A 24,126-nucleotide genomic window follows, 5' to 3' on the forward strand; every position below is an offset into this window, starting at 1 on the left:
CTCTGTTAGTCAGGGTTAGGGTTTTCCCACTTGTCCGGCGTAGCTCAAAGGCTGAGTTTCATGTCTTGCAGCAAGACAATTGCAAGTGTGCAGTTGCAGGATCAAAATTTAGAAATCTGTTGTTCGCCAAAATGGTCAAAGTTTGAAAGGAGGTGGTTTAGGGTGGGAACTAAATGTGTAAGAAATTCTTGCGATATCCAAACACAGTAGTTCAAAGTCCAACACATTTGATGTCACCACAGTTGTCTGCACCTTCTTTAATCCTTACCCCTCTTGAGGACACCCACCATCTGATCATTCAGCAGGTGTGTAGTGAACACGTTTAAACATTTTCTTAATCTGCTCTTTCTAGTGTCCAAGATGAGGCTGTGGACAAAAGCACTTTTAAGGAATGCAACCAGATTGCGTTTTACAGGTAAAGAGAAGAATTGTAGTGAAAGGTGTTTTTTTAAAACTAGTAATATTAAAAGATACAAGAAGTAGTTACATATTGATTTTTAATCACAGTAAGTCTGCTACTTTCAAGAGTTTATCTTTCAAAGTGGGCTTCAGCAAGCAATAGTCAGCATATTTTAAAAGGTGTAATGTTACATCCGAAACCTCTTTGTTAAAATTCAAGAGTCAGTCCTCTCATCTGACAAAACCCCAGCAATATTTTACCTATTGGTAAACTCAGACGCAGGTTGTTTTCTTGATGTGGATATTTCTTGAATATCCATAGTTCAAAACGAGAATTTTCAATAGAACCCATTAGTCTGTGACAGTCACATACATGATTTCAGTCCTGTTGAACAAGTACCTTGGCCAGAATTCAGCGTCAAATCTAACTTCTAGCTTATTAGTCTCTTAAAGCTAACCTTAAGCTAAGTGATTCTTCTCATCCCGTTTCTAACTGAGATACCTTTCCTCCAACTTTTTTTCCTCCTGTCCTCCATTGCCTTCTGTCCTGTGCCAGCTGAGTGAAAGGACAGATTGCCCACTGTTATAGCAATTAGTCACTGACATACTGGGGTACATTTTCAGATACTTATTTCTGTTCTGCAGGAAATTATGTTCAGAAAACGCCAAATAACACTTTGCCAGTGGGAGCAGGACTCCTTCTTATTTTCACACCGGCCCTTTCTAGCCATTTTAACTTAGCACATCCAATTTCTTAGAAAGAGATTGCCACACATCGGCAAATGTCTTTGCTCTGCTTTTAAAAGAAATCCTTTATCTGATTGCTCACATTTGTGCATTATCTGTTTGCAAGGAAACAAAATCAGTTTACTAATGAGGAAGTTTCCCTTTAAGGTAGCCTCCACGACATTTATCTTCAAATAGTTCATAAAACCTGGGCTCAGCAAGGAGCATTCCACAAGCATTGAAAGAGCCTCTTGTTTCAGGGTCTCTGTCCTAAAAACATTATCAGGACCAAAAGATGTAGTCAACACTCTGTCGTCAGAAGGCTTGTTGAAAAACAGTTTCCACAGTGTATATTGCTTCATCACCACAAACTGTAGAAGCTGTTCACCAGGGGGTTGCAGACCAAGCAGGGGTGTATGACAGAAAATTAAAACTGGATTATTCCACTGAAATTTCTGGGGTCGTGAAGAGAAGAAAAAAATGTAACTGGACAGCTGAGAATTTAGTTGGACACTTGGATTAAGACTATTACTATCTAAAAAAAAAAAAATATGGAGTGGTGATGGGTGGCCAAACCCCTCTAACATCTCATTCATAAACATGTATGTGCTCTCAGAACTATATTCCTTTTTTTCCCCTTGACTTGAAACACTGGTAATAATTGTATTTGAAAAAGTTCAAGACAAAATTATTAAGTAAACATTTCTAATGATATTATGTTCCTCTGTATGATATAAGCCACAACAATTAAGGAGACCAAAAGTAATTTTCTGTCTTGACAGGCGTCAGAAACGTCTGCATCCTGGAAAATCCTTGTATCGAGCGTTGTTGGATTCAGTCATGTTAAGTGATGAGAATGTCAAATTCCATATTATTCATGAGGAGAATAAGGTGAGATCCCACCTAGCAGAAGAGTGTGTGTACAGAAAGAGCAGCGAATATTATCAACAAGTCTGATAGTATTTGCAGGTTTTGAGATTCTTCAGTGACAGATATTTCAGATATGCGAAGTATCAGCCTAAAGATGTCCTTAGTGGTCAGTATTTATTGGCAGCTTGAGACTGTGCAAGAACAGGTATTCTAAGGAACTAAAAAAAAATCTTTTAACGAATTTATGAATAGAACTCTTTGTATCTATTTTTTAAAAAAAATCAGTTTTCTCCACTATTCCAAAATAATAAATTCTTTTTCTATAATGTAATAAAAAGACCTATGTTCCAGCACCTCCTAACCATGTCTTTTGCATTCCTGTATTTGCTCAAAGGCAGTTTTTGGGGGAAAAGAAGTCGTCTTTGCATTTAAGACGACAGCCAGGAAGAGGTTTTTTTACCAGCTTAGCAGCTAGCACATTCAGTTAGACAATAGGCAACCTAACCCATCCTCAGATGATGAGAGTTTGGAACTACAGCTCTGTTCCATGCTCATAAGCATCACACTATGTAGATACTCTGCAAAAAAGTATTTTCTACCTCTCTGGTTAATCCTGACCTTCTTTACAGTCAGCACAGAAAAGGGAGCCTATGCTTTGTCTAGATTTTAAGGTAGGTAAAAGACTGAAGGCTCTGTAGCTTCCTAGACTATTCAGGGGTTTATACAAAGCATAATATATTTCCTAGGAAGCAGAATCTGGAGCTCCAAATTAATTTTTTCTCTCTTGACTACTCTACCTCTGGTATTATGGCTCTTTCATTCTTCTATGTCTTTGAAGAGAGCAGGGCTGATTGGCTTTCATGTAGAGGGAAAAGATACCGGGCCAAAATTCTGCAGCCAGTTTTGTGTCTCATGGAAGGAGAGATGAAGAAAGGAAAAAACAAAAAACAAAAAAATCAGACTTGTGCTTTAGGGATCCTCTACAGAAGAGAAATGAGTCGTGTTATATGAGCTAGAACAGGGTGACTTCCCAGTTCCCTGAACTTTAAAATAGCAAGTTACAGTGGGTAAGGCAGTGTTACACATTTTCTTTAGGTGTCTTTCATCAGTGCCATCAGTGTCAGCACCACTGTGGATACTAGTGAACACAGAGCACTGACATTTTTGCAAAAAGCCCACATCTCAATAGTGTCCCACACTTATATTGACAGCACAGTAATGAAATTGTCTAAACTTTGGGATTGGTGTATACTACCCCTGTTTTCCATGCTGCTTTTGGGGAAAGCTGCAAAGTGCTAGACATGAGAGACTTGAAGATAAGGAGTCCATTTAAAAAGAGTTGCTTCTTCAAAGGGGAGTAGAGTTAGCTGGTGCAAGTTCATATGGGTGATGATTGTAGCTGACCAATGCTAAAGAACATCAAATCAGAAAGCAGGCATTTTTTTTCCAGACAGTAAGTGTTTGGTGATGTTGAGTTGAAAAGTTGGTTGCTATTTTTTATCGCGGCCCGTTCATCTGTTTGCTCCCAGGTTCTTCTACAAGTAGAAATTTGTGAAATAGAAGGCAATATTTTCAGGCTTAAAATTGATGAGGCAACTCCTCTCAGAGCAAGATACAAAGTTCCTGACGTTCTTACAAAGGAACCTACCACCCAGAGGTAAGTGATGGGAAGATGATTTAACACCTTAGTAACTTGCGCAGCTTCATTTGCAAGAATGTTTTCCCTTTTCCTTCATTTGTGCTACACTAGTTTTCTCTGCAACACAGAGTTGTTAACAGGAAGAGAAAATAACAACGCATGTGGCTAATTTACTTTCAAAAGTAAAGCCTTGAGGTTTTTATAATGTATGTGGATACTCTCAGCCCATCTTGTGTTTCAAATCATTGTTTAGTTACAGTGGATTTCATGTGCTGCTTGTTCATATAAAGCTGTTCATTTCCCAGACTCTTCATATCCCAGAAGGAGGCAGGTATTTTGGTGCTGTCAAGTGTTAGCGAGGACTACAAACTTCAAGTCACAGCAAATCCCTTCCAGGTTGAGCTACAGTCCAAGGGTGAGACTGTTCTGAGCATGAATTCCAATGGGTTGTTGTATTTTGAGCATCTACAACCACTTCCCTGTGATAGGTACAGTATCTGTCTATTGCACCATAGTATGTACTGATTATGCTGGAGCTGAAGATAAAGAATTCTGTGGAATTGCAATTTCTGTGTTAGAAGCTCTTATGCATTGAAATCTGTCTTCTCTTTTACTTCATACCAGTGAGTACAATGGTGAAGTTTTACCGAAGAAGTTCTAGATCAGTTAACTGCAGACTTTTAATCCCTTGCAGCAGCCATGTGCAAAATGCTAACCTCATTTAATGGCCAAACAATTTAGTGCAAAACACTAAAGTATCCTGGTACCCCTTGTCTTTCTTGGGAATGAGTGATAGTAGTATAATGAAGTTATTAGTTTCATCTCCTTTTATGACTAAACTTACTCTTTAGGTAAGTTTTACTTGCCATATAAGCTCTTAACAATGTGCCATGTAGCTGCAAGATTTTACAGGTCAATCCCACTAAGTGCTGAAAGGGTGAGGAACCACAGTGCAGGAGATGTCATGACTAGAAAAAGAGCATAGCAAACGTCTCTCCTAGAAAACATTATTTCAGAAATTGTAATTAACAGTCAGCCCTTAACAGAAAATGACAAAGAAGTGAGGATCTTCTGGGCAGGTAAAACGCTGATGCAAATGGAAATAAATGTGGAAGGCCAGGGAGCCGACCTAACTCAAATAGTGAGTGGAGTTTATTTTGACACATTGAATATTAAAATTATTTGCCATTTAGAGCTCTCAACTATGGCATCAGTTTTCAGAACAGTCAAGCGAGCACCAAAACTCTTACATAATGTGTAAGGCAATGCATAATGTTTTATGAATTTTCTGTTTGAAATCCTTCCTTGCATTAACAATAAACTGATCATTTCTGTGTATTCATTTTCGCTAGAAAACCTACAGGAGAAAATGAGGAGGCAGCAAGTGATTCCTGCAAGGTAACCCATGCTTACTGCAAATTCAGCATGAATATTTTGTAGAAAAGAGAATTAGAATCATATGTTTTTTTCTTCTGGTACAATGTTTACAAGCATAGTCTAACCACTTTCCAGTGAAAATCAGAAAGGAGCTGCTATTTTGTATTGAGATATTTTGCAAATTTATAGCTGAACAAAGGTTTATGTGTTTTACGAGGGTTGTAGAAGGCATCAGTCAGGCACATCTAGCTCAAAAATGTTTTTTCTGTGGCCTTTTTATGAAGAATTTCTTTCTCTTTTGGTCTCTTGCTTGATTTGGAGTAGACATGTAAAAGGGAGTTTTGTGGTGATATTTAGTCATTTTCAAATTCCCTGCTCATTGCAAGGAGCATTTAAAAAAAGCAAGACCTGTTTTATAAGAGTCCAAAAATGTGCCTCCACATACATTCATGCTTAACACAGAAGTGAGAGTCTCTCTGAAAAAAGACTGGGCCCTGGCAGCACATAAAGGCACATACCAGTTTTCTCAGGAGGATGAGTTATGCCCATGATACAATTTTAGCCTTCTGTAGAGCAGATGGCTGCTTACTCCACCCTCCTGTTATAAATTGCTGGAGCTATGTTGCCTTGAGCATACTTGTGTCTGAACTCTGAGTCCTGCCAGGGAGCATGCTTGCTTTCGGGGAGTCACACAGCTGCAAGAGGCCATGCCTGCTTATTCTGGGACAAATGTAGAAAATAAAACTGGGAAAGAAGCTGCAAAAAGTGGAAATTCTAGGACAATGAATGACAGGGCACAAGGCTCAAAGTGTGAAGGAAGCTAAAAGTATCAGTTACACAGGACTCCAGAGAGTCTGGAGAGCTTTTGTGTTGTCTGACCCTTACTGTGTAGGGGACCGGGTCCGTTTCTGTTTCTATAGGTTTTCCTGTTTGTTCCATCCATGCAGTCTTTACATTTCATAATCATGTTCAACATCCAGAAGAAAGACATATTTTACAGTGAGAACAATCGTTGACTGGAACAGTCTCACCAGGGATGTGGTAGAGTCCCCATCAATGGAGGTTTTCTAGATGCAGTTGGGCAGGGTGCTAGATAATCTCATCTAGGCTCCCTTTCCCATGAAAGGTTGGATCAGATGATCTTCTGAGGTCCCTTCCGACCTGGGCTATTCTGTCATTCTATGATTTTATCCAAGACCTCAGGTATTACTTTTGTGCTGTAGCAGAGTGCATGTGTGCTCCACTAGCACATCTGTTCTTCAGTGTAAATTGCTGAAGCAGGATCTGAATTGTGTTTTGGATTTACTTATATTAACCATATTTAGCAAAAAAGCAGTTAACAATATACAAAGCTCATGTGAATAAACATATTTTTCTTAGAAATAGATGGTGTGAGCCATTGCATTTTCTAGGTTTAGTTATTTCTGTTTATGCAGGGGAAACAGGAGGATCTAGGTCTCTGGCAAGAGAAATTTGGCAGTTTCTTAGATGTCAAAGCTCATGGTAAGTCTGTCTGTTCTGAAAACAGCTTTACTGCTTTGTATATACCTGTGTTCATATTTCTGTCTGCATTCTGTTTAGCTGCTTAATGTTTATCAGTGTCTCACTCGTGCCTTCTTTTAACCTATCAGATATGAGTAATGGGTAACAAATTTGACAAAAGTACTGGAAATATTTGTTAGATTTCTGTTCAGGAGGGAACACGTTAAATGCAACACATCACATCAGCTCACAGTGCCATTTCTGATGCAGCATAGCCCTATCTGCATTGGTTGACTGGTATATAATGTATTATTTCCTTTTTATTTTCTTTTTTTTCTGTTTGAATATCATCACATAACATTGATTTCACTTGTAGTTTATTCTCACGACATATAAGAAATCATATCTAAGCAGTAATAATTGTTGCAGAGAAACTTTTTAAGTAGAGGACTTACAAAAGGAAATACTGAGCAGTCTTAAGGGATAAGGAGATTCTAGAACCGTATAGGTCAGTAGCTCAAATACAATTTAAATTATTAATTACCAGATTTTATGATCGTGTGCTGTCTGTCCAGTTATATTCTACATTAATTGAGTTGGTTAGTTTTGTCCATTACCACTATCGTGCAGACTTATATAGCAACCAGCACCACCTAGCAGCTGCAGTAGAGCGAGAGAGGTCTGGAAGTGCTTCCTTTGGGTGACAGCAGCTTCTTCAGTTCACAGTCAAGACACAGAGGGGCAGGAAGCTTGTTGTTTACGGTGTATCTGATGTATGAGGTCGGCATCATGTTTTCCTGTTTCTCTGTGTTAGAGGAAGAAGTCCATATGGTCAGGTTCTGATCCTGAGGCTGCTGCTTGTCAGTCTGCGGGATCTCTGGTCACCTGCCAAAAGTTGCTCTGGACTCAGTGATGTGACAAAATGATATCACTGGCAGGGGCTCTTCATGCTGCTTCCCTGGCTGAGGCTGAAGAGCAGTACAAAACAGGCAACTGACACTGAAGTCCACTGTACTGCAAAGCTTGCCTTGTAGGTACTGGGATAGAAACAGGAGATAATTTTAAGCAGTTTCACTACAGAATAAGGAAGATACCCGCTATTACATGTATTGTTTTTTTTCTATTTAAGTGATTCATTTTATCTTCATAAGCAGATCAAAATCAGAATAAGTACCATAAAATCTGTTTAAAACATTACCTCTGTAGCATAGAGGTAATAATGGAAGTGAAGCTGAAAGCAAGAATGAAAGAGCTGATTATTAAAACCTGCTTTTTAATATTTTTCTTCAGTTAGATTGCTCTGCTCTGTTGCTTTCAGCTAAGCCTGAGACTGGAACTCTGTAGTCTTCTCTTTTAATGTTATTCCCTCAGGTCCTAGTTCGGTAGGCACGGACTTCTCTCTACACGGATTTGACCATGTTTATGGAATACCACAACACACAGAAGCACTTCTTCTCAAAAACACCAGGTAAAGGTGGTAGATTGCTAGTGAAAACAGTATCATTTTTTGTAGACGAGAGCTATAACATTGTCTTTAATAATTTAACGCAGACAACAGCTCGAGATATGTATATTCTATAGTGTATATTTTAGTGTAATGGTACAGCAAACACAGCCCCTGTCCACATGGAGTAAGTTGTTCTGCTTTCCCTTTCCACTCTGCAGTTTCATGAATGACCCCTTCTCTTCTCACGCAATTTTCCATGCAGTTTTTTTGTGAATTGCAGGACTGGTCATGTTTAAGCAGAACTCTTAGAAGAGCAACTCCATGGAAGGACAAGAGAGTTCAGAATTTATATTTTAGGACTTAGAGCAAATGAACAGTAGTCTGACTGGCAGCAGAAATGTTTAATTAAGATAGCTAGGACCAAAGCAAAGGAGTAGCAATCTAGGCTGTCCACATTTCAGCTTTGGTTGCTAAACAAAAGACCATAATACAGAGTGTGTTCATTGGGCTTAGAGGAATGGCAATACAGCTAAAATTGGCCTAGTGTGGGATGCTTACGTATAACAGACACATCTGTTTGTTTGTCCTAGCGATGGTGATGCCTACCGGCTTTATAATCTGGATATCTTCGGCCACAAGATACATGACAAAATAGGCATTTACGGTTCGGTGCCCCTTCTCTTAGCACACAAGCCTAACAGAACTGCAGGGATTTTCTGGCTGAACTCTTCAGAAACGCTGGTGGATATTAGTACAAAGGCAGTAGCTGAGGTGAGCTGCTCACTTTCCTCAGAATTTAATAAAGAAAACACACCAGGGCAAGTCCAACACGAACATAACAACATTGCTGGAGATTTATCTTTTGCTCCCTAATGAAAATTGTCAGTCTCTTCCTCCTGTCCTCCCTATTGCTAAATTTATTGCATCAAACCACTAAAAAGAACAAGGAGATGACTCCTTTCAAGAGTCAAGTTAAAGAACTTGTGTCTTAACAAGTCTGCAGAGAAGGCAGAGAGGAAATATGTAATATTGGAGCAGAAAAAATCTACACAAGTGGATGTAGAAGCAGAAAAAAGGGTGGACAGATATCTTGACAATCTCTTGGGTTTGAGAAATTTTTCTGAGTTTTTAAATTCTTGGAATTGCCACACATTTCTGCTTAGTAGTTTTATTCTTCTGTAGATTGTAACTGACCTTCAAGAAACATAGAAAGTTCAGGAAATGAACTCCCTCAACTCTTGAAACACAAACATACAAATACTGTTACAATTGAAACAGTGAGAAAAAAAATCTTGCTTCATTACATGGTTAACATTATTAATTTTCTTTATTATTTATGATGCAGTTACAGATACTACTCAAAACTCCTGCAGAAAATGCATAGTCTGTAATTACAGAAAAGCTTTAATTACTTTGCCCCCCATTATCCATTTTTCCTCATTAACTATTACTCTATCTTGTATAACCAGCATGCAAGGTAAAGGATTTGTGAAGGATATATGAGACATTCAGTGTATATTCCTAATACTTGCCAGGTACCAGGTGTGTGTTACTGATTTTTGTGGGTTTCCATCTTTGCTCCTTGACTGAACAAAAGTTTGATAGAGATGTACTCACTTTTACCTTGGTTTCCTTCAAAGCCCATGTCATCCGGGTCTGCAGCAGAGGCTGCTAAGCAGAGAGCAGTGCCTCTGACTGATGTGCGCTGGATGTCAGAAAGTGGGATCATTGATGTTTTCCTGCTGATGGGACCCACTGCATTTGATATCTTCAAGCAGTTTGCACAACTGACAGGTACTAACTCACATAATGGGAGTCAGTATGGCACATTTACCTGGGAGATTCTCAGAGGAACATGCTGTACCCAGGCATGGGTTAATATTTACCTAGCCCACTGTGTGCAGGAGGCCACTTGTTCCCAAACTGCAGTTGGTAGAGCAAAGGCTGGTACTTTGTGAAGACAGGCCTCCATCCTTGTTTTCGTAGCATTTGCAGCTGGTCACATTTGGCCCTAGTTGAGAAGCCAGCGTAGTTACTGCTGTCTGAATCTGCTGCCTTGGATGAAGTGTGGAGACACAGGGGGCTAGAACTGCCAGTCACTGTCAAGGCAGGCCACCTTATAATGAGAAAAGACTGAAGTCACAGAGTAACATATCCTGGAATGTAGAGAAAGAATATTGGTAACTGTCCAGTGGTTCCATTAGGGAAGGGAGAAGAGACAACATGCAGATAGGGGAAAGGAAGGACACAAGGGGCTCAGGAAGAGACGAAAAAATTGAAGGCAAGAGGATGAACATGTTACAAAAGCAAAATTCTTTACGTACTAAAGAGAATTAAAAGCACAGAAACATCCCTGATAGCAGATAGGGGAAAGGAAGGACACAAGGGGCTCAGAAAGAGACGAAAAAATTGAAGGCAAGAGGATGAACATGTTACAAAAGCAAAATTCTTTACGTACTAAAGAGAATTAAAAGCACAGAAACATCCCTGATAGTTCTTTGGTGTACTAGCAATGATTGTTTGCTGCAGAGATGTTATGGAGAGAATGTGGTTCAGCTGAACAGGAATAGGAAAGTAGCCAGGTTGCAAGAGGATCTCTCCCAGCAGAAGTGCACACTCAGGAAGGTTTCCCAGCTCCCTTTGGCCATATACATATATATATACATGTTTTCTAATTTTAAAAATTCCTAACAATTGCAATTCCATGGTTCTTCTTGTACGGCAGCACCTGTGGGCCTGTTTACAGTACTCAGGTTCAAGCAGTCACAGGAATTGCATTCTACTGATTAAAATCTATTTGTTTGCATTAATGACAGTTAAGCTAATCTAGACTATATTTACATTAGAAAAAAAAAAGAAAAAAATTACACTGGTTACTGAAATAACACTTCATCATTATGGAACAGTGAGATCCTTCTCAGTCTTGTATTATTATTACAGCCCTCTGCTCTTTCTGGCTGTTGAGCTGGTTGTAATGTTTGTTATTTCAAGAGTTCAGTCACTTCAGTATGAAGAATGTGCTTTAGGCTCAACTCAGGCTAGCAGTTCCTAGCTCCAAACAGATACATATTAATCATGTTAACTTTTCTAGAGTCTCTAGATAAAATCCTGAAGAGTATTAACAGTGCTACCTTGATTTAATTTATATAATCTCCCTAGGCACTCAAGCCCTGCCCCCCCTTTTTTCTCTGGGCTACCATCAGTGCCGGTGGAATTATGAGGATGAGCAAGACGTCAAGGCAGTAGACGCTGGCTTTGATGAACATGACATTCCTTATGATGTGATATGGCTGGACATAGAGCACACAGATGGCAAAAGGTATTTTACTTGGGACAAAAAGAAATTCCAGAACCCCAGAAAGATGCAAGAACATCTCAGGAAGAAAAAACGCAAGGTAAATAATATAGCAGGAAGATATAAAATACTTCTTCGTAGTTTGAAGCTACCCAATCTAGCTTTAACGAAGGTATTTCAGATACTGGAAGCAGTTTAACTACAGTAGAGTAAATCAGACTGTGTTGCAGTCTGGTGATGCTTCCAGTATGCAAGCTATGTTGTTTAATACAGCTTCTCTTGCCATTTTATTATTTCATAGTCGGTTTTGTACCCTGACCACCAGGCTAAGTTTGACCCCTGTGAAGCTCCACCTTACAGAAGCAGCCCAGTGCTGTCCTTGATGGGCACAGTAGAAAATTTTCCTACTTAACTTGAGCTTTCACCATCGGTAGTTACTATCCTTGCTTCAGCTGTTCTTTGTATTGACACTACTTTTTAATTTGTGCTTTCTGTTGATAGGATTACTTACCATAAATGAAATTGTTTTTTTTTTCTTCTGGTGAAGTCCTGGTATGATATGCAGCCTGTTAGCTTAGTTAGTCTTTATTTCTGCTTTTACAGCTAAAATATTTTCCTTGGAATTATGGAGGTATTAAAATGTAGACAGTTCATGCCTAACAGTTGTGGAATGGCTTAATGCCTAACCTTTGCTAAAAGTCAATGAACAGAGGACTGTTGAAATAGCATTCAAGTTTTATAATCTCTTAGTTGGAACTATAGTACTTTCACTTAACAGCAAGGCAGTTAATGGCAGCAGAAAGTAACTGCAAAATACATTATTTTTTTTTTTAATTAGAAATTTCTTTTGCTGTTGTATGCTATATAAATTAAGATATGTTTAAGTGTCTAAAGGCAAATGATTTTAAGCAGGGACATGAACATGGAAGTCAGGTGTTTTCCCATTCACAGAATACAGCAGTGAATTAAACATGGTGGGTTTAGGGGTGAGGGTACTTGCTTTTGTCTGAAACAATGGTTTTTGGCCCTTATTTCAGAGGGGTAAGCATGAGTACCTGCCCTCCTTGTAAATTCAGCTATTATACATAAGTCTAGCACAGTATATACGAGAACTGGTAACTGCTTTGTTAAATTATTGACACAGCTACCTTCTTTACCTGAAGTGAAGTCATTATTTGCCCTTTATCAAAAGTGAACTCTACTGTTTTATTCAGTACAGTTGTTGCTAATGATGCATTTTATTTTCTTATCCTGGCAGCTTGTCGTCATTGTAGATCCCCACATTAAGATTGATCCCACGTATACCCTGTATTCACAGGCAAAAGACAAAGGATATTTTGTGAAAGACAGAAATGGGCAAGATTTTGAGGGCATCTGTTGGCCAGGTAAAAAGCTTCTCTGTCTCTACATTTCAAGCTATTTATTTTTAAAATTTTGGAAAAGTTTAATTGGGATTTTTACATTCCTTGCATTTTTGGTGAATATTCACAATTTCATGTACTTTGTGGTTTCTTTGTCATGTTCCAATTGCTTCAGCTGTACAACTTCCTCTGTTACATCTGTTGGATCTGTAGATAGTCCAAGTGTCTCAAACTAAAAAAGTTGGATTTGTTGGTCAGAACAGCTATCCCTCTTCCCAAATTGTTTTGGGTAACAGAAATGCAGGCTGGTCTGTTGCGGTGAGCACAGCTTATGTGGGCTGGATGAATTAAGTGAACCCTGATTTGACACGTTGTTTTTCATGAGGAGATCTTACTGCAGGGAGGCAAAGGAGCTTGTCCCCCTTCTTTACAGACAGAAAACCCACAATTCCGGCAAAGGAATGAAAATGGGAAAAATCAAGGACATATTACAACTTCTAGTAGCATGACAGGATTTAGTTATTCAGCTTTTCAGTGACACTTTCCTGTTTGAGCTCAAAATGCCAGGGATGCTGTCTCTCCCTGACGTTCTGTTCACATCTGAACATGCTTCAAACTGCTAGCAGTCATTTTTAAGTGGTGCTGAGCTTTAGACCATCAGCATCTACATGTGTTGGCCTGCAGAACATGGCAAGAGGTGTACTGAGTTCCAAGTCAGCCTGGAATTTGCTCTTGAGCTTTTGTCTCAGAAACAATAGCAACTACATTATTGCTGCCCATTGTGGAAAGCATCCTAGCTTTTGGCCACTGTATTTAGGTGCAAAGACAAAGCAAGTCTGCTCTTAAAATCAGGTAAATAATTGGGATCTCCCATATCCACAGGTTCCTCTTGTTACCTGGATTTCACCAATCCTGAAGTGCGAAAATGGTATGCAGATCAGTTTACCTTCAAAACGTACAAGGTGTGTATTTATTTGCTCTGATCTGCATATTCCAGAAAGCCTGAAAATGGTGAAAAGAGAGAAGATAAACTACGGGTTAAGCAACTTGGTGGCTTTTGTAGCTGTATTATGATAATGTAGAGGAAAGTATCTTGATAAGATGAAGTACCACAGAAGGATTTTCTCCATGAGCTTATCTACACTAAGAAAGTTGGAATGCATATGCCACTAGTGAACCTGCTCATTTAGTTGCAGCAGTAGGATGGCCAAACTGCAGGCGTTTTAGCAGCCTGCAATCTAACACTGCTGCTGCAATTCCAGCTTTTACTACCATGGTAGCACACAAGGAGTGATGTGAGAATGTTCTCTCATAGCTCATGGTAATTTCACCCTGACCTTCCTCCCAGCACTCCTGCCTAGTGCTGAAGGTGTGTGGGTAAACACTGCTGGACATCTCGAGTTCTACCACGTCCCGCCCCGAAGTTCTGCTTTGCAGTAGGGTTGTTGAAACTACTCCTGTAGCAGACATGCATAGTAGACATTTCCCATGCTGCTTTTCCTCTCCAGTCTTTCTCTTCTGGCCTTCTCTGATCTTTTTCTTCATGGCTATTTGCTACTTCTCTTTTCCCTGCCTCTTTTCCCTCACCAACAGGCAGGAATAGTAAGTACCTAGTAAGTATTATAAGAATTGCAAAAATCAAGTGGGCTGATAGGCCACCACCCTGACCAGAAGGGCCACCAGGAGAGATGAGATGAATGACTGGCAGCTTTCAAATGACCACAGGAGTATAATTAACATGTCTTGCTTTGCTGCTGCTGCTGCTGTTTCAACTCATACCCCAGACTGTTTGACACCCACTAGAGATAACCACACCAAGTCACAGCAATGGCTGTGTTATGTCCTAATTGCTACCCTGTATCGTAGGGATCCACTAATATCCTGTTTGTGTGGAACGACATGAATGAGCCTTCAGTCTTCAAAGGGGCAGAACTAACAATGCAGAAAGATGCTGTGCACTACAACAACTGGGAGCATCGGGAAGTACACAACCTCTACGGATTCTACCAGGTAGAATATCTGGAGACACAAACCACAACAAAATGTGGTAATTTACACAGTAGTTCGTATTGTGTAACCTCCATCAAGGTCTATCAACTCTGCTGTGCTGGATGTTGCCATGTTTGAAATAAACTCTGTGAGTGATCACAAGAAAATGTGACAACATCCATGCCTTTCTACCATAACAGTGTAAATGGCATTGGCTGTAACTACACAATATTAATATTTTTTTCAAGTGTATTATAATAAGAAAGTGTTACTTTAATAATAGTTATTATTTATGGGTACAGATTTCTTGATTTTCCTGCCTTGGAAGGGCTAAAAAGGTGGTGTGGCGAATATCCTAATTATAGAGTTTATCTTCCTGACTTTTATGTTCATGATTTTCAGCAAATGGCAACTGCAGAAGGACTCATAAGACGTTCTTCAGGAAAAGAGAGACCATTTGTCCTCACACGGTCTTTCTTTGCAGGATCACAGAAGTATGGTAAGTAAGGACGAGCTGGATGCCTTCCATGCTGTTTTGTTCTATTAGTTTCTGTCCTTTCCAGATATTACTACTACACAGTGAACTTATCTTAGAAATACTGACACAGTGAGCTTATAAGAGTGCAAGTGATTAAATCGAGAGAGGTTGGTAAAGTGTGTACAAGTTAAAGGCAGAATAACAACCTGTGTCCTGTGACAAACCACTACCTGCTCTTGTTGCGTATTTCAGGAGCGTGTGTGTATAAAGAAAAAAAAGTTGCAATGAACAGCAGTTCACCGGTATTTCATGACCATTCTTGTCTTCTTTCCTTAACTGCAAGCATAAACTGAAGCGTATGCCCAACTTCCCTGTGTAATGCTGAAACTGGGTATTTCCAGGGGCAGTGTGGACTGGAGACAACACAGCAGAGTGGAGTTACTTGAAAATATCCATTCCAATGCTTCTCACCATCAGCATGGCAGGGATTTCGTTCTGTGGAGGTAAGGTGTTCGGCTGGTTGCTTACAATCACTATCGGTGGTGCCACCAAGCTTGTATTCCAAGCTAAACAGTTCAGTGCATTTCTAGGCAGTTTTACAGATTAGTCTGGCTTCAGAAGCCAGTAACTTGACTCTCACCATCATACCTCCACTAATTTTTATCTCGTGTTTGCATCCCATCTGGAGCAGCAGTCCTCAGGTGGTGGTCTGTACCATCACTGTGACAGTCCTCTGTCACTGAGGAAAGCATTCACCTAGCCTCCAAAAGCTCACTTGAGATTTTTATTAAAGGATAACATACTACACCAGTTTTCCACTCTCATTTGGACAAGCAGCCGTCCAACAGCAGAACTGCAAGCACATTGTGAAATGCATGGATTTATACACTTAGAATGTTTGTTAGAGAAGAACTGCACATTTTTCAGAATAATTTCCAAAAATGTGTATTTTTATTTGTCTGCGCAATATCTAGCTGATGTGGGAGGGTTTATTGGAGATCCAGAACCAGAATTACTTGTTCGCTGGTATCAGGCTGGAGCCTACCAGCCCTTCTTCAGAGGTCATTCTAACATGGAGAGCAAACGGCGAGAACCGTGGCTCTTTGGGGAGAAGAACACCCAGATCATCAGGGAAGCCATTAGAGAGCGCTACGTCCTCCTGCCATACTTATACACACTGTTCTATCGGGCTCACACAGCGGCTGAACCAGTTATGAGGTAAGAACATGTCAGGAGGTTTAGTGATTATCTTCAGGAAATTACTTGGAGGAGGGAAGTTAAATTACCATCTTCTTTTTGTGATTACTTATTTAAATATTAAAGACAAAAGACACAAAAATTACTAAATTCTGTTGTCGTGCGTTCTGCAAGCTTTGGTAGGGTTCACAGAGGAAGACTACATTTTTTGTGGTTTTTTCCAAATGACACCTGGACCACACTAATTCAGTAAACACTGCACAGACTTTAAACATGTTTTTAAAGTATTGTGGGCTCCAAACTTCTCGTCATGATAAAGAACATTATGTAGTATTCCGACTCACACTTAAAACGGTGCTTGATGGTCTCTGAACCTGCTGATCTAAAAACCTAAAGGTCATTTTGCCCCTCTTGAAAATATTTGTTATGGCTGAATTGATACTGTTATAAAAGCTTATTTCCTATTGATAATCTGATCATTTATCTCTGCAGTATTTCTTACAATTTTTCTTTTAGTAAATGATCTAGTAATCTAGAACAGAAGTGAAATTAGAAAATAAACTTCTGTTCTGCTGCTCTCTAACCTCTAATAAAAAAGTGACTCAGTGGAACTGAATGCAACAATCCTTTCAGCGAGAAATGAATGTCACTGATCTGCCAGGTATTGCTGTGTCTTTGAGGTTGCCCTGGAGTTGTCTTTTTGCACTACATTTATCTTTACTTAACTATTATCCAAATACAATACATCTCCTGAGTTTTAAAAACATTAAGGTCTTGTTGACTAGAGTTGAGTGGTTTGAGTTTCAAAGACGATTTGCATTACATAGTGTGAGCATCTGTTGCATAGGTATATGGGTATTACACAGGCATAGATGTCCCTGTTGTATGCACTGACATAGAGAGTGGGTTTCTGTCTTTCTTAAAATGAAGTTTATGTTGACACATGCACTGCCCACAATAGCAAATAAAACTTTGAGTATGCTACATTTGCTGCAGTAGGTACAGAATTAGAGGAAGCATGATATTTTTTTCACTGAAACAAGCGGAGTGGAAAACGTGTCTCATTAGCAAGCACACAAACAGCAGGGCTGCAGTGAACAAGTGGATGCCTGTGAGTACGCAGATGAGCCAGGCTTTTTGTGTAAGAAAACCCAGAGCCTGCTTCTGAATGAGCTATTATTGTCATGATCTCTCAGATTTTAAATACACAACTCCTGTTCTGTAACCAGCTGGTGATTGCGCTACCCTTTTTTGAGAAAGACTGAAAATTAACTTCTGGTGCAGGTTTCTCAGTCATGACCAGGAGGAGATGCTATGAAAGCTGTAGCGGGCTGCTGAGAACAGGAAGGACTGTGCTGCAGGGACTAGCTCATCAGGTGTCAGCGCTGCTGGTAGGCTATGACAGACAGGCTCATCCACCTCTCCTTTGCTAGAAGGAAGGTATATGTAGTGCAGGTTTGTAAGGAAGAAGGCAGGAGGGAAGAAGGTGATGCTGCAGGAGGCCAAACCATAGGTGTATTGGAGTGTCTTAACCCATGTTTTACTGGGAACTCTCATCAGTGACTCAAAAGGGGTACTTTAAGGCACAGAAGAGGACCTTGCTCTATCTTCAGTTCTTAATAGCTGTACCCTGTAAAGAGAGAGAGAAAATGGAGCCTGAAAATGCCAGAAAGCTTTGAGCAGGCTAGTGGGAGTGGAGAAGCTAACTGGATCTCTATCTTTCTTTCTACAGGCCTCTCTGGGTAGAGTTTCCAGGGAAAATAGAAACTTTTGGTGTGGAAAATGAGTACATGCTGGGTAAGCAGGTGTCTTCTCATTCTCTGGAGTTTGAGTTGAAATATTTTTGAGGTGATAGTGTCAGATAACAAAAACAAAACATGAAAACTCTGCCCAAGACTTTTAAAAATTATATTGTAACTGAATATAGAACTTGAGACCTCTTTAAGGGACTCATTTTTGACAGCACTTTGAAAACAGGGGTCATATGAGATGGAAGAACTTGAGTTCAGTCTCACTAGTCACTTTGAAAAAACATGGTCGGTTTTGACCTGAAATGTGGAAGTTCAATGTGGCAGCTAAGACCGCAGTTTGCTTCAGAAATGATAGTAGCAAACAACTACCATCCAAAGCCGATCATTTTTTACTCCAGTATGGCTGGCTGCTGAACTCAGTTTTCTCAGAAGTTAAGCTGAAGAGATGAGTGTGTTTGTGTAAAGCACGTTCAGCCTATATGGAAAGAGAGAATGGGAGGGGGGTGTTGCATTTCAGTATTATTGTTTTTTACCTCTGGTCTCAAGATTGCCTAATAATGACTTTCAAAGGAAGGGACATTCTCTTCTCACACAGAAGTCTGACCAAGGTAGGCAAGATGCAGCAGCAAAGCTAAGTGTGGCAAAGAGCATTTCAGAGGAGGAGAGGAATAAAATTCAAACGAAGGGAAAAAAAGCAAGTGATACACGATACAATTGTTCACCATCCACTGACTGATGCCCAGCCAGTCCCTGAGCAGCAGTCAGCAGGCCCAAGCCAACTGCCTCCAGTTTATATACTCAGCATGATGCTTTATGGTATGGAATATCCCTTTGGCTGGTTCAGGTCAGCTGTCCTGGCTGTGTCCCCTCACAATTTCTCGTGCCCCTCCAGCCCTCTGGCTGGCAGGGCCTGAGAAACTGAAAGGTCCTTGACTTGGTATAACCATCACCTACCACCAACAGAAAACATGAGTGTGCTCTCAACTTTATTCTCACTACCAAATCCAAAACACAGCACTGCACCAGCTACTAAGAAGAAAATTAACTATCCCAGCTGAAACCAGGACAGTTAGAAAAATGTGTTCTTTTGTTCAACCAAAGAGCAAAACCAAGTCATCTCTTAGACTACGAGGGGCCAGAAGTGCCTCCAGGCTGGTGGGTATGCAGCAAAGCACAGCTGCATCCCAGTGCCATAACAGAACAAGACCCAGGCAGCCATCAGCTCCCTACACACGCCTTTTTTTCCAGTAGAAAGTGAACCTAAGCATATGGTGTGCCTAAGCAAGCCCCTAAAATAGCTATGGGAGGCTGACAACCCCAGAGCACACAGCTTCTGCTCCGGTGAGATGTGGCCTTGAGGACCACAGCTGTGTTTATGTTTTTCTCCAGGAAATGCTTTGTTGGTGCATCCAGTCACAGAGCAAGAAGCCAAGGCCGTGAGTGTTCTGCTTCCAGGGTCAGAGGAGGTGAGGATGAATATGAAGCTGCTCAGCTGTTCAGTCCAAAGAAGTGTTGTATACAGCAATCTTCCAGTTCCTCGTCTCATAACTGCGGAGTACTGCCGCTGTGCCAGTGGCCGGCTGGCCATTCCATCTTGATACCTCACATGCTTGGCTCACAGAAAATTTACTTTTGCGCTTTTCCAAGAGTTGCTGCACAAACCTCAGGTCTCCTATAATGTAAATCTCCCCTCAAGACTTGCTGCTTCTCATGGAACACGAAGAATCAGCTTCACTAAATTGTCAGTTCCCTTTTTTTCACGTATTTCTCGTTGGGTTAGTCTTTTATGTGGAAGGAAAGTGATCTTTGAAGAAAGGTCATAAGGAAATCAGTGGGAAGCTGTGGGGAGGGAAAATTATAACAAGGAAATACAAGCCTCAGTAGCCTGGGATGTGTGTAGCAAAGGCTTTGACATGTAGAGAGATCAGTTCCTCTTTTATCCACAGGATGGCACTGTGGTCCGCTCCTACAGAGTGGCTGAAACAGCTGAGAGGTGGGAGAAAGGAAAGAATTTTGGGGGAAAATAGTTCCTAATGGAGAGCCTGAGACTCTAGAAAGGCATAAGAGGAAAGAAAGCAGCAGAGAGGAGTGTGTGAGACTATGCGGAGCCTTGTGACTCTGCTAATGCACGGAAGGACATTTAGAATTCTTCTCAATATAAGGAGAAAACCAGACTAGGCTCTCCAAACAAAAACGTTTTTTATCAATATCTCTGTGGGAATTGACTGCTTGGCACACTTAAAGCAGTTAAACCTGCTGGCAGGTGTGGTATATGGGAAGTTTCAGATGTAGCTCTTTTTTTGTGACCTGTTATTAGTAACTTTGTTATTAATTTTCACTTTAATGTGGATACACTTAATCTAGAAATGCTGAGTTCCAGAATAAAAAAAGAGAAAGGATGGTATTTCTTTGTTTTGCACTTCCAGATGCTTTAAGACATAAAAGATGTTGTGCAAACTGTAGACAAGATCAGCTTATTTTTGTGCTTCAGGAATGAGGATTTATTCCTTCCATCCAGAAAGTAATTTGATTTGAAAATTAAATTGTATTTCTTGCACATCAAATAGGTCACTAAGAATAGTGACAGCAAGGTTAAGCAGAAGCGTAACTGCATCTGCAGAGGCAACAGATCTTGCTGTATGTATCACACTCATTCTTTTTTTGTTTTTTATAGATTTGGTATGATTTCAGGAAATTTAAACGAATGGAAGATTCAGGCACTCTGAAGATCCCGGTAACACTGGAGAATGTATGGTTTTGTTTTAAAATACTACTTCCACTGAGCAGATAAACCCAAATAGACTTCTGTTTTGTCAACATTTGAAATCAGAAAAGTGACATTTCAATCTCCTTGTAGGAATGTAATCTAAAAGAGCTTTTGTAGAGAAGAAAAGTCTCCTTTGTAGTTAGATGGAACAGTAATGTGTCCTGGTGGCAGAGAAAAGTGAGATGATGTAAGCATGACTTCTATAAGCAAAGATACTTTGCTTGTACTCATACTGGAAGATTACTACTATTCCCATTGTTACTTGAATAGTTTTCTTTATGTACTCCTGGTAAAAGTTCATTTCTGAACTTTGTTGAGAGCAAGCTTCAGTTATCCCTGTTCCAAGTTAAAATTACATGATCAGAGTCTATGAAACCTTTCTACCCTGGCTTTGTTTTTTTGCAGATTCCTGTATTCCAGCGGGGGGGCACTGTGATACCTCTGAAGACCAGGGCTGCAAAATCCACTGAATGGATGATAGATATTTCTTATGAACTCCATGTGGCCCTGGACACAGAGGTACTCTGAGATGACGTTCCCTTTACAAAGTTGTCTTTTACTCCATATGACCTTTTTATGTCCTTGCTGCCTGTTTGATCAGCACAATGGTATCTGATCTCTATGCGCAGTGGCTCTCCTCCACTTCTCCTAGTTGGGGGGGGGGGGGGGGGGCGCTCCCATCTCCCTTCCACTGTTCCCTCAAAGTAAGACTATCCAAGTATAGCAGAGGCAGAACATTTTTCTGACCTTTCTCATCCCTCCTCTAGTCTCTTGGAGGAAGGAGCAGAGAACGAGTAGGCCACAAACTTCTTGGACACAGAGGGAGAACTTCCCACAACTGTCTTTTCTAATAAATGAGATGACATCTGGCACCTATGTCAATTTAGAAAACCAGGACGTTCAAGCCTTCACGCACTCTCAGAGCTGGACTCCCTGAGCCTTCCAGGGATACAAGTCACTAAAGAAAAATAAAGACACACCCTCACTATGAAGCATTACATACAGTGAGACATTTTTAGTTTCATTGCCAGCATTAGAAGCTGCTGTTGATTTGTACTCCATCCGGTGTGTTTCACAGGCCTGTGCAATAGGTGAGCTCTACCTAGATGATGGACATTCATTTCAATATCTCCACAAGAAGCAGTTCCTGTATCAGAAATTCACTTTCCAGAAGAACATTCTCTCTTCCAGGTAACAGCCATTATGGACAAAAGCCACCAACACACTGTCATTGTAAATGCCTTTTCTAATTCATTAGGCCTTCTTACAAACATAGATGTATTAGTCTCGCTGGAAGCTCAGTGAAGTCCCAGACCATGCAGAATCTGTCATTAAAACAGCAGAGGTAAACGATGTTCTGCAGAAGTCTAAGGGCAGAAACACATGAAATACTGCCTTGACTCACGCATGTCTAGAGATTCTACAGATTTACTCAAATACAAAGGAATTAATCAGAAAGAGTAAATCCTACCAGAGAGACAAAGATAAACTGGGAGATTTGCAGATAGGCAACACCTGAAGTGTTTGTATTTTCTAAGATATATTTTTCTAAGATATTCTTCACTGAGAGGGTGGTTGGTCACTGGAAGAGGCTCCTCAGGGAACTGGTCAAGGCACCAGGCCTGTCAGAGTTCAAGGAGCGTCTGGACAATGCTCTTAGGTCATATGATTTAGTTTTAGGTAGTCCTGCAAGGAGCAGAGAGTTGGACTCTATTCTTACGGGTCCCTTCCAGCTTGAGATATTCTGTGATTCTATGTGCGAACCACAAATAGACACCATTACATGTGGTCTCCAAAAGTAATCAACAAGTGCACCATAAATACTAGAATGGTAAAATATATAAGAAAAGCACTTGAAAGGAAGCATGAGAGGACACAGCCTGCAAAGGCTGAGTGAAACAACCTAAAAGCAAAAAATATCCATAGCTGCTTGTAAGGAAAGAAATGCTAAATATGCCACTATGACACTTCTACTATTGAAGTGTGTTGCCCATGAGGCTGTGCAGTGCATAAATCATGATTTTACAGGTATTTCTTTATTCCTTTAGGGTTCAAAAATATGCAGGAAGTGGTCTTGAAACTGTAAAATTTAGCACAGAGTAAAACTGTAGACTAGCTTGGATAATGTAGTTAAAAGTATGCTTTAAATCTCTTTATCCGGGATATGAAATCTTGAAAAGCTTAAATCTTCAGACTGTAATAGAAAAATGTTGCTAAATTGCTAGCAAACCTAGAAGTAATTTTGAGATGAATGATATAACATTCTATTTGGAAAGGAAAATTTCAGGTTGGTTTGAGGTTTTTTTAGAGCTTCTGAATAAAAATTAAATTAGTTACAAAATGAAAGGCAATTGTGTCTCAGATCGAAATATCTTACTTGAAAAATGTTAAAAACAACTTTATGTTTATACTTAAGAGTTTTAGCCACTATTTTGCAAAAATACAGAACTTTTCTGGTTGTCAATGCCATAATTTTTGCCACAAAATACCTTCTCAAACTTTTTTTCTTCTAACTTTTTGAAATCTGCTACGCAGTGAAAAATTAGCTGCTAATGGGGGAGAGTTTTACTTCTTTCAGGAGAAAGGCAGACGAAAGGAAACCAGTATAGGGAACTTACAGGGTGAGACTGAAGTAATACTTTCTCTGCGTGATGCTGAACTGCTGATGAGCAGAAAGTAACATATATGAAATAATTTTCTTTTTTCAGCCGCACAGAAGAAAGCGGGAAGTACCACACTACATGTGTGGTTGAACGGGTGATAGTTCTGGGATTTGGACAGCAGCCCACTTTTGTGACAGCCTGTTCCAAGGGTAACAAAATGACTTCTATTTTACTACAAAATTTTTAAATACTGTTGCTCTGCTGCCATGCACTAGAGGTAACAAAGTGACAGCTCTATAAAGGAAGTGTTACTGTATAAGGGAGCACCTTTGTTTACTTTTCTTTGCTACTTTTTTTGATATCAAGGACAGAATTTAGTGAAAGGAAGCAGCGGTTACTCACCACTAATATTACATGCAGAACTGAAGAACACTTGCTTTGTAAGGCAATAGATACATCAGTAAAAGTGGTTCAGAATTAACAAATTCAGGTAACTTTATCCTGCACAGAATATGGCCCAAGGTAGTGTTTCAAATGAAGGACCATTTGCTCAGATCTGTAGGCCTGCCTAGTCTAGAACAGGAAACTTGCAGACAAAACCAGAATTATTTTTCTGTTTTCTTGCTCATTCAAAAGTGTCTGGAGTTCCTGACTACGTGGCGATCTGTAGAAGCTGTGAGGGATCCCATATGAATAAGCAGTAGCATCTACAGAAAGGGCTGCTTTCCAAGCACACCCCTTTGCT

General features: G+C 40.0%; 1 protein-coding gene and 1 long non-coding RNA gene across 3 annotated transcripts in view; one reads left to right on the top strand and one right to left on the bottom strand.

Moving 5' to 3' along the window:
- The window catches only part of GANC (glucosidase alpha, neutral C), a 36,467-nt gene that overhangs the window by 821 nt on the left and 11,520 nt on the right, over window positions 1-24,126 (top strand). For both annotated transcript variants that reach the window (XR_005828789.1, XM_040599884.1), the window contains exons 2-23: window positions 353-415; window positions 1,908-2,016; window positions 3,525-3,652; window positions 3,940-4,122; window positions 4,987-5,032; window positions 6,448-6,514; window positions 7,865-7,961; window positions 8,531-8,711; window positions 9,581-9,734; window positions 11,100-11,335; window positions 12,494-12,620; window positions 13,479-13,558; window positions 14,463-14,606; window positions 14,988-15,084; window positions 15,465-15,566; window positions 16,038-16,281; window positions 17,993-18,057; window positions 19,401-19,477; window positions 20,686-20,760; window positions 21,184-21,297; window positions 21,857-21,969; window positions 23,487-23,590. Coding sequence is in view for 1 of the 2 variants with exons in the window: in XM_040599884.1 (XP_040455818.1) it covers window positions 353-415; window positions 1,908-2,016; window positions 3,525-3,652; window positions 3,940-4,122; window positions 4,987-5,032; window positions 6,448-6,514; window positions 7,865-7,961; window positions 8,531-8,711; window positions 9,581-9,734; window positions 11,100-11,335; window positions 12,494-12,620; window positions 13,479-13,558; window positions 14,463-14,606; window positions 14,988-15,084; window positions 15,465-15,566; window positions 16,038-16,281; window positions 17,993-18,057; window positions 19,401-19,477; window positions 20,686-20,760; window positions 21,184-21,297; window positions 21,857-21,969; window positions 23,487-23,590 (2,606 nt within the window). In the remaining variant the exon portion in view is untranslated. The remainder of the gene's footprint in view (window positions 1-352; window positions 416-1,907; window positions 2,017-3,524; window positions 3,653-3,939; window positions 4,123-4,986; window positions 5,033-6,447; window positions 6,515-7,864; window positions 7,962-8,530; window positions 8,712-9,580; window positions 9,735-11,099; window positions 11,336-12,493; window positions 12,621-13,478; window positions 13,559-14,462; window positions 14,607-14,987; window positions 15,085-15,464; window positions 15,567-16,037; window positions 16,282-17,992; window positions 18,058-19,400; window positions 19,478-20,685; window positions 20,761-21,183; window positions 21,298-21,856; window positions 21,970-23,486; window positions 23,591-24,126) is intronic.
- Window positions 6,854-9,646, bottom strand: LOC121090966. The gene is made up of 2 exons (XR_005828790.1): window positions 9,558-9,646; window positions 6,854-7,530 (listed from the first exon to the last, which is right to left on the bottom strand). It is a non-coding gene; the product is annotated as an uncharacterized LOC121090966 (long non-coding RNA).

The sequence above is a fragment of the Falco naumanni genome, chromosome 7, assembly GCF_017639655.2.
Source record: "Falco naumanni isolate bFalNau1 chromosome 7, bFalNau1.pat, whole genome shotgun sequence".
Taxonomy (NCBI): domain Eukaryota; kingdom Metazoa; phylum Chordata; class Aves; order Falconiformes; family Falconidae; genus Falco; species Falco naumanni.